This window comes from Vigna umbellata, chromosome 8 (assembly GCF_029865625.1).
Source record: "Vigna umbellata cultivar VRB3 chromosome 8, Vumbellata_1.0, whole genome shotgun sequence".
Classification (NCBI taxonomy): domain Eukaryota; kingdom Viridiplantae; phylum Streptophyta; class Magnoliopsida; order Fabales; family Fabaceae; genus Vigna; species Vigna umbellata.
The window spans coordinates 42,106,138-42,116,895 of NC_142172.1; the positions used below are offsets into that span (position 1 = coordinate 42,106,138).

Below are 10,758 nucleotides of genomic sequence, written 5' to 3' on the forward strand. Positions count from 1 at the left end.
TCTTTTTTGGTACTACGAATGTTTAAGGAAGAGGAAATGAAAGTGTAAGGTTTCGCACCATAGAGGAGCAACCCAAAACATTGACATTAAAGTGTTACAAACTATTGAATTGTTGATGAATTTGAAACCAAAATTCTGATGACATTTGATAAAAAAAAAATGAAATCTAATTTTTATAAATAGGCATGTTACATTTTATTTGAATTTCGAAAATAAATTCATTTACCATGCTAAGCAACTTGCAGTTAATGTCTTTTGAACAATTATTTCTCTTCAAGTATATCAGTCTTGACAATCAAAGACTTCTTTGCCCTATATGATTAAGGCGTTAATACCGTCAATTTTGAGCAATTGATCACTGTTAATGTCATCTGCTTTTATCAATGTTTTGATTGTACCATCAATGTAAAGTTCGATAGCAGTTTCAAAGGACTTTTTACATCTACAGGTATCATTTCATATATATGTTCTTTTTAGAATCACAATTTTGATAACAAATGTAAAACAAGCATGGATGAACATGATTGAATACAAATCTTTTTTAAAAATTTAAGAATATGGAAACAACAAAATACTGGAAAGATTGTAATAATAACAAAATAAAAAATACTATAATTTTGAATCAAATATGTTTTTGTTGTCATCAAACAATGTTAGTTTTTTTTTAACTCAATATCAAATGTACTTAGAGTATATTCCTATTTGATTTTTTCTAAATTGTAGTATATAAAAATTCGTTGATTACGTTAAATCAAAGCTAATTATAAAGAAAGATAAAAATTTAGATAGTAGAAAATTTCATATTGTCTAGTGATTTTTTATTATACCACACTTATACTTGTGTTGAGTGAGTTATTTTTCTAATGTGTTTGGAGATTATTTATAATAAAGCAACATGAATAGTAAACCATTAATGTTATTAGTAATTATAACACATTATTTACGGTTTCGGTATTTTTTTTTCTTTTGGATTTTTAATATATTTGCATAAATTATTAACTTTAAATCACTATGAACAACTTATTCTTATATTTTCTTTATAAACTACCATGTCAAATAAATAATTCAATAAGTAATATTTTTTTATGTTGATGGAGATAAGATAATGGAACTCGTCCGACCTTAATAAAAAAAATTGTTTAAACATGACATGATCAGATAATATTAAAGTACTTTATTATTAAAGAATAATTATATACACAATTCTCATTTTACTACAATTTATTTCAAGTATTTAAGGAATTACAATTACGACTAAAACTATATATGAATTTTTCATACTCCAAGGAAAAATAGTTTAAATGGTTTAAACAAATTTGTATTTATTGTTTTTTTTGACTCGTAGTTGTGCACTTAGGAACATTTCCTGTTATTTTTGGTTTGACATTACTGCATACAGCTATTGTTGGAGTTCCATTGAACTTGAGATCAACATTAGATATCTCTACATCCTCACATGGTACACTACTACAATCAAGAATCATTCCTTCTTTAGTGGCTGAAGTACCCTTAATATTCTTGATGGTAACTTTGCTTATCTTTACTTTTGATGGTTGCTAAATCATCACAAGAATAAATGAGATAAAAGTTAGTCTTTAAGCCACCTCATGTACTATATAAAATATTTTATAAATGAAATAATAACATTAATGTGTGGATGAATATATAAGAGACTAGATACCTTTTTGGAGCATTGGTTCGATGGACAATACTCTTGGTCTACAATAATAGGATTCTTAACATTCTCCATGGTAATATCCTCAAATACCAAGTTAGTAATTGTAACTGTTTCTGGCTCACTAGGCAAAGTCTTAATCATCACTCCATTATCAGTTTCTTTCAAAGTGCAACCCTTAATTGTAATACCATCAATAGACTCTTCTTTCTTGTGTTTTCCAAGGCTTCCAATACTAATACCATGACCAGGTCCACATGTCACATTTTGGACAAGAACCTGGTTACTACCACCACCTAGTGAAACACAATCATCTCCGGTGCCAATGTTTGCATTAAGAACATTCACACTTGTGGATTTTTCAATATGAATGCCGTTAGTGTTGGGGCTATTTTGTGGAGCGCTCACCTTAAATCCATCAAATGTGAAATTTTTGCAATCCAAGACATTGGCATGAAAGTGTTTGCTGTCCTTGCTAGTAATGCCACTTACTATTGAATTGTTGACGAAATGGAAACCAAAATTCTGTTGACATTTGATGAAAGAATACAAAATTAAATAAAATCTAATTTTGATAAATACACATGCAATTTAATTGAATTTTGAAATAATATTTATTTACCATGCCAATTTTGCAATTAGAGTTTTTTGAACATTCATTTTCTTTCCAAGCAGATGCACCTTGACCATCAAAGATTGCTGTACCAGACAGGGTCAAGTCATTAACATTGCTAATCTTGATCCAATGGTCGCCTCCAAGATCCTTTTGGTTGACTGGTGCTTTGATTTGGCCATCAATAGTAATTTTTACAGGACCCTTGCAAGGACCTTTTAATTCTACATGTCTCAGTGTATATTTTCCCGAAAAATAAATTTCGACAGGTTCTTTGGATGCACATGCTTCTTTCCAACCACTTTTTAAATCCTTAAGAATATGCAAATTGCAAATTATTGAAAAGATTGTTATAATAATAAAAAGAAATCCCATAAATTGGAGATGAAATATGGTTTTTTTTTATTATCAAATAATGTGAATTCCTGTTTCTCTCAATATTAAATATCCATACCTCAGTTATGTCGAAATTTGGTACTGTTCCCACTTTTGATAGATGAATAGTGAATGATTGGGTTAAATCAAAGTGAATTGTGAAAAAAGATAAAAATAATATGATGATGGAAATTTTCATATTGTTTTGTAGTTTCGGATTATACCTCACTTTCCCTTTGTTGAGTGAATTATTTTTCAAGTTTGATTGGATTTTATATATATGAACAACATGGATAATAACCATTAATATTATTAGACATTATAACACATGTTACTATCGGAATATTTCTCTTCTTTCTTTAGATGTTTACTGTATTTTTAGGATTTTGTTATAAACTATTAGCTACATATCACCCATTAACATCCTATTATTATAATTTACCTACAAACTATAACGGCTGAAATAATTCAATTTAAGTAATATGTTTTGATTCAATCAAACATGAAGTTTTGGACCATGATCTAATTACCAAAATATATTTCTAACCATTTTTTTTTCGTGAAAAAATCATTTTAAAGTTATTAAAATTTGATTAAATTTAAAATATTAATTTAAATATCTAATATAATATAAATATATCACTGTAAAATGAAAATGACAAATAAATTTATTCATGTGGATATTTTCTTAAGGTTTAATAGGTTCGGAGGTCCCTATATTTGCGGGTTCGTTTCAATTGGGTCCTCCAATTTTGAAAGTAATCAATTGGGTCCCTAATTTAACAAAATTGAGTCAATAATATCTTTTCCGTTAAATGTAATGCACGGCGTTAAATTTTTAAAGAGGTGACATGCAGAACATTTTTTTATTTCCAGGTGGCATAGTTTAAACTTAATACGTGGCACAACCAATTTCTGCAATTTTTAATTTGCATTCAGATTCCCTTTTCCTTTCTAATCCTAAACCCTAATTTTCTTTTTTCACCTCTCGCCTTCAAAATTCGCCAAATTGTTTGATCCTGAAACTTCCTGGGACAAGGTTTGTTCTTTAAGTACATCCTTCATAGATCCATTCCTGAACGAGAGGGAGAAGGCATGGCGGTTGAGGAGGTCGATGTAGAGGGCGTAGGTGGCGGGATGGAGGTGGCGGTGGGGGAGGACGCGAGTGGAGAGGAGGGAGATATAAAATACAGATTTGAGGTTACAGGGGTTTTCAGTGTCAGCATGACAATTAAGCCCAGTAACTAACCTAGAATGGAAATTTTCCAAAAACTGGAAAAATTCCATTCACCCAATGATGGGAAAAATCTCTTTGGTTCATCCCATACCCTAATCTAGCCGTATGGAGCCACCAATCTTCATCTGCGTGCTTTACATGGGTTTGTGAAACCGCAAGGGAGGATACCGGTGGATCCTCCAAGCGACACGGTAGTATGAGTTGCAAACTCACTTTCCGTATCAATGTCCGCCTTCTTGTCGCCGAGTTGGGTTTGAGGGGCTGCTTCGCTTTCCATAGTTTATGACATGACTCCTTTTCCAAATCAATCTGTGTTCCTGTAACTCCTCAAGCCCCGTCCGAATCAACTAACGGTTTACCTTCCAGATCGGCATAGTCGCTCCCTTAAGAGGGCTCTACGACAATTACTTTCTCCTCATGAAGAGCTGCTTCCGTGTTTATGCTCTCTTTTAAAGGGGTCTCGGGCTTTTCAGCTTCTGAAGCATTCTTCTTTGATTTCCCACTTGGCTTTTCTGTTTCCGATGGTTCGATGATAAGCTTCTCGTTGTGTTTGATGGGTTCATTGCTTCGTGGTTCCTCTGAAGATGTCTCTTTAGTCTCTATATGTTCTCCCTTCACTAGCTCGCTGCTTTGATTATTTTCCTCCGAATCTTTCTCGGCTTTTGGTTCTGGTTGCACTGTTTCCTTAGCAGGTTCATTGGGAAGAGTTTCCCCTGAAGGTTTCTCAGCTTCTGATTCCAGTTTCACTGTTTCCTTGGTTGCTTCACTAACACTAGTTACCTCTAAAGGTTTCTCAGATTCTGATTTTAGTCTAACTGTTTCCTTGGCTAGTTCACTTATACCAGTTACCTCTGAAGGTTTCTCAGCTTCTTACTTACAGTTTAAAATGATATAAAATACACATATTAGTCCAAACTGTGCCACATGGAAATAAAAAAGATGTTCAGCATGCCACCTGTTTAAGAAGATAACGTCGTCCATTGTATTTAACGGAAAGGGTATTATTGACTCAATTTTGTTAAATTAGGGACCCAATTGATCACTTTCAAAATTAAAGGACCCAATTGAAACGAACCCCCAAATATAGGGACCTCCGAACCTATTAAACCTTTTCTTAATCCATCCTTATTTTGATTATAAATCCACTTATTGAATGTTTACGCATACGAGTAGAGGTATCAGTGATACCCAATTTTATTAATTGGATACTCAGAAGAGGAAGAGTATGTGTATATATATATATATATATATATATATATATATATATATATATATATATATTAGTTTGTTAGTATTTAGTTTTATAATTTTTTTCTTTCGTTAAAAACATTTTCATTGTCTTTTCTAATTGTTTAACTTATTCAATATCCACAAAACCTACTCACATTTTCAATGTACTTTCCCTTTTTTCAAACCCTTAATCACACATTTTTTTTACGTTGTATTCAAATGATGTTTTATCAATAGAATAAATCAAATAGTTTCTAGATCTAGGGTTTTGTTTATTTCTACTACTTTTTAATATATTTTTTTATTGTTTATTTTTATCTCACATAAATATGTTTGACTCTCAATCTCAAGTTTTTAATTTTATAAACCTTTTATTTACTAGACACTATTCAAAACATATCTTCTTTATTATCTTTTATCTTTAATTTTTGTTTCATTTAGAAAACTATTGTTTCATTAAAATAATTTTCTTTATCACTGTTTCAACTAGTTTGAATTCTAAAATGGTTTCTCATAAAAATATTTTTCATCTTATCATATCCTTAAATGTACATATTTTTCTTATTATGTCATTTATTTAATAATGTATCAAATCATTTCTGAGACAGATATATGGTCATATTTAACTTTTTTAAATTATTTTTTATTGTTATTTATTTTTATATGTAAAATATTGTTTTAATAATTCTTTATATAATTATTTATGTTTTCTAAATTATTTTTATAACTGTAATTTTACCCATCGCAATTATATAGAAATATTTTGATAATACCATGTTTTCTTTCTCATAATATAAATCATTTATAATAAAACGGTTAAAAAATTGATAAAAAAACATGTCAGTTATTCAGTGGGATGGCAACTGAACATAAATTGTATATATACTCGTTAATTGTGGTGATTGAGATGAAGATGAATTTTTAATTTGAGGATGGAAATAAGATAAAGAAACCCAAGTGTCTTCTTTCGTTGTTATCCCTACTATAAAATTATATTATATTATATTGTTCACTTTCTTGTGTAATATAATATATTAAAAATTACATTATAATATTATATTATGTTTATTCTTTAGTTAGAAAAGGATTAAAAACAAATGATTTTAAATTAAATGTATACTTATAGTATATATAATATATTGTAAAATATTAAATTTTATTACCTATAATGTAAATTTATAACAAATATTATTGTTATGGTTGTCGATTGATATTTTTAAATATGACACTCATAATATTAGGAGTTTATTGAAAGTTTTTAGGTGAAACACGTAAATAGATGAAAAGTAAATATCGTGGTTAATTTAATTGAAAATAAATAGTCTTTTCAAGATGTGAATAAGAATTTTGCGTTTAACTTGTATTGAATTAGTTTATCGAAAATACTCTTTGAACCATTCTTTAATTTATTGAGATATTTTTCTTGAATTTCGTCTTGTGGTCCTTTAAAAGTTCACAAATTTATGATATTTTTTAGTTTACGCTTGTAAATAATATCTTAAACTAAAGCAAGTTATTAATTAAACAATGATTAGTAAGAGTCAAATGTAATTTTATAAAAAATAAACACTAATAAAAAAAGTTCAAAACGATATTAAAGAACATATTTGGAATGAAGGTGAAAGGAATAATGAGATCGATAGCAAACAAAAAAGGAGAAGGAGTAATAATGTCTCAACAATGGAAGACGATGGATGGTACGCAAAAGGAGAACTAATGGCAGAAAACACTGCATGAAACTACTATGGAGAGTGGGTGTAAGAAAAAAACCACAATGGAGTGGGGAGACAGTGAGGACAACAGCAAATGGAGTGATGAAGAAACAGTGAAATAAGGTGGTGGTGCAGTGGGCTTTAACAGGGGAAGACAAGAGAATAACTATCATGCGGTATGAAATTAAAAGGTAAATATTTTTAACTCTAAATAACAGTTTATAACGTCACTGTATTCATGTCAAAAATAGTAAATTTTTACATTTTTACATTTTTGTAAATATTTGGTCTAAATTCACATTAAACCTACAACAAATATTAATTTGTAATTTAACGTTGGTTTTATCTTACGTCATTTAACTTATGTTGGCCTTAATAGTAATCTTAATTTTCTTTTTCAAAATTTTTCTTTCATGTTTATGTGAAACTGAGGACACTAAACTCACGGAAGTAAGTTTTTTTATCTCATTTCACTTCATCTTTTTTATTGTGGTGGTTCTTTGGGTTGAAGTTTTTATTCTCCTTAATTAAGTGTTGATGTTTTCTTTCACTAGCTAATGTTATATGTTATAAATGTTGCCTTTTGCATTTTAGGTTTAATCTTGAGTTTTGTAAACTTTAAATTGTTATAACTTTTGGTATAAACTTTGAATAGAGACGTTGGAAATTGGTGATGAACTTATTGGCCATCTTTTAAAGTATTTTATGTTTTAGAATTTTGAAAAATCCATAGTTTAAGATATTTTTTTAATTTATTAATATTTTTCTCCCATTTTCTGTACTTTACATTTTTATTTTAGATACCTATACTATTTCTAAAATCTGAAACATTTGTAGTCTAATTTGTTATTATATATTAATTTTTTAGCAACCAATAATTAATGTATTTTATAAATGCAACCAATGTTAATTCACATGTGTTCGTAAATAATTTAACGTCTCTTACTCTAACATCAAATCTTTAATAGAAGTTAAAAGCTTAAAATAACTGATATTAAAAATCTTTTTTTTCAATGTAAACAATCAAATCATCATTATTTTTTTTTAGTTTCATGATGGATCTATAAAATTCGTTTTCATTATCCACTTTAATAAAACAATCCAATTTAGATTGTTTAGATCGAAACTGATGCAGAGGTTAATTAAAAAAAAAACCGTGTCTTTTTTCTCTTTTTTACTATTCTTTCTTTTTTGTCAAGGATTATTAAGTTTGTTTTATTATTCTTTCAAAAAGTGGAAACGTAAATAAAGTAAAAAGTAAATCAAGTGCTTACTTTAAATAAGTTAATAAAATAAAAACGCAAGTACAAGTTATATGAAATGAGTATTTGACGAAAAACCTAATTTTAGCCACTAATAGGAGTTGGAATAGAACACTTTAAAAAATGGTGCGTGTTGGAGTCCAATAACACAGCTGAAAAAGATATCTTTAGTTAATGGAGAAGAGTCACTTTACACACTCTCATTTTCATCATGTTTGTTCTATCACTAACAAAAAGAAAACGACGTCTCAGTGTGAACATTTTACTACATATATGTTAATTCAATTTCAAATTAAATCGTTTATCCTTCTCATTGGTATTGAAAACTAAAAATTGTTCATACACAGTTTAATGTAGTACGGTTCAATAACTACATATAATGATTTTAATAATATCCAAATTAATTTTCCTCAGCTCTTCTACTACTCTTCAAATTTTAAAAATAAACAACGAGATTTTAAGAAAATAATAACCAAGTCTTTACTTTAGTCCATTTATAACTTCTTTCATTGAACATTAATAAAAGAATAGAAATAAAAAATAAAAAAACCATCATGTTTAAATTGCTTACTATGTACCAAACTTATGTCACAATGCACTTGATCATGAATCTTCAAAGATGTAATAATTTAATCTTAACAATGTTTCCCAAAAAAGAATTACATAAAATAGAGACGCATACTTCAAATATTTAGGAATCACACCCAAGATTTATTTTAAAGTATGACACGGAAATTGTGCTTTTGGATTTCTTTTTCTGAAGGGGCTTTTGTGCTGTGTTGCAGTTCCTTCCACTTCCATGCATTGTCTTGTCTGGTATTGGAATTTTGATAATTAATAAGCCAAAATAGATAAAATTAAATTAACTATAAAATTTCATTTTTTAAGATAAAAGATGCAACAACCCCTACGTCATAGGAAGAGATGAACAGTTTTGGAAAGAAAAAAAAATGGGTGCAATTAGGTTTAGAAGTGGCAATAACTAAAAGTCTAAAAGGAAACAATCATCAAATTCTTGAAAGAAATCTGTTCAAAATTTATACAATTCATGTGCGGTTTTTAGGAAAATGTAGACCAAAGAAAAATAGAGGTAATAAGAGTGGGAACAGTTAATATCTTTCTGGCACTTGACTGTCTTTTATTTCCACGGATGGTACTATTTTGGGAATATATATAAATAAAAGTTCATTGACTATTTGGTTTTTACTGATTTGAGATGATTTGAACGAACTGATTTGGTGGAGGAACATTTTTATCCATTCATTCATGTATTATACAAGAAATGTATCATGTGTGGGAGACTATACAATTAATTTTGGAGAAACGATAACCAATTTTGAATAAAATAAAAAAAGAATTGATTTTGAATGTGTTTTTGAGATAATAAAATTGATTATAGTGATGCTAGATAGATATGAATTTACTTTATTGGAGTTTATTGCTTATTTCATCGAATGCATTAATATGAAAGAAGAGTATGGAAGAATCAATTCTCACTCTCTTATTTATATATATATATATATATATATATATATATATATATATATATATATATATATATATATATTAATAGTAAAAGTTTTACTTTTTAGTATATGTATATTATTAATAATACAAAAAAAATATTTATTAGTAATAATAATTTTTATTTTTTTAATTATATATATAAATAATTTGTTTTTATATTTATTATATATATACTAATAGCAATAATTATTATAATTATGATAATAATACTTTGTAATTTATAAAATTGATTTTTTTTCTCATATACATACAAGTAATTATTTTTTATTATATATATATATATATATATATATATATATATATATATCAATAATTATTATTATTTTATTGATTTATATAGTAATTCATTTATATTAAAAAAATTATTTAAAATTTGTGGAAAGAAACTGTTACTAAAGAGGGGAGGATAGAAACTTGTGTGAGTGTTGTTTTCTGGTATAAATTATAATCACGGATGTACGGTGAGTGGTACCCGAAAAATGAAAGGTTCCGAAGAAAATGCGTGGGATTGTTTGCATGCGCAAGACTTTGTCTATGTTTGTTGCAAGTAATCGATGTGGTGCTGATGTTGTTTTTGTCGGGTACAAAAGAAACAAAATGTTAGACTTAGTTTTAAGTGATGTCACTCAGAAACTCAGAGTCAACAAGAACCATCAAATGACACATCTTTTCTCTAAGAAAAGTAGAAGCATTGGGATCAGAATCAGAATCCCATTACAATTTTATATTTCACTTAATTAATTCAAATTTAAATAATAAAGGGAAGGTGATTCCTCCTCCACCACACTCAACAAACTCTACTCATGTAAATTCTTAATTCAGAGGAATTATAATTTTTAATTTCTCACCTTTCAATACAAAATTTGTGAATAAAAGGAATCAATTTTTTAATAATGTTAACTAATATGGGTGTTTTCTCCTTTTTTTTATTGCAATAACAATAATTAAAATGATGAATATTAAAATAATATATAAATTATGAATGACAAATTATAAAAGTTCAATCAATACTAAAATACAACATATTAGACATTCTGGTGCATTTACATAAGGTTCGCATACCTAACCGATAGAGTGTGTCTCTTCTGTTTCTACATACGGTGTACAAAAATGGAAAGTCCATTGAT

The 10,758-nt window shown here is 28.0% G+C and overlaps 1 protein-coding gene across 1 annotated transcript; it reads right to left on the minus strand.

Annotated features, from left to right (window-relative positions):
• Positions 1-1,322: 1,322 nt before the first annotated feature.
• On the minus strand, positions 1,323-2,862 carry LOC124819829 (polygalacturonase-like). Its single transcript, XM_088097668.1, has 4 exons — positions 2,743-2,862; positions 2,298-2,600; positions 1,682-2,200; positions 1,323-1,556 (listed from the first exon to the last, which is right to left on the minus strand). Exons 1-4 carry the CDS (start codon positions 2,860-2,862, stop codon positions 1,323-1,325), a joined length of 1,176 nt encoding a protein of 391 aa, XP_087953794.1.
• Between the last annotated feature and the right edge of the window lie 7,896 nt (positions 2,863-10,758).

Excerpts from the sequence above, each read along its gene's own strand:
- LOC124819829 (XM_088097668.1), bottom strand. The coding sequence starts at position 2,862 with ATGAAAATTTCCATCATCATATTATTTTTATCTTTTTTCACAATTCAC. Across the intron at positions 2,201-2,297 it reads CTAATTGCAAAATTGGCATG|AATTTTGGTTTCCATTTCGT; the intron begins GTAAATAAATAT and ends AAATGTCAACAG. Across the intron at positions 1,557-1,681 it reads CGAACCAATGCTCCAAAAAG|CAACCATCAAAAGTAAAGAT; the intron begins GTATCTAGTCTC and ends GTGATGATTTAG.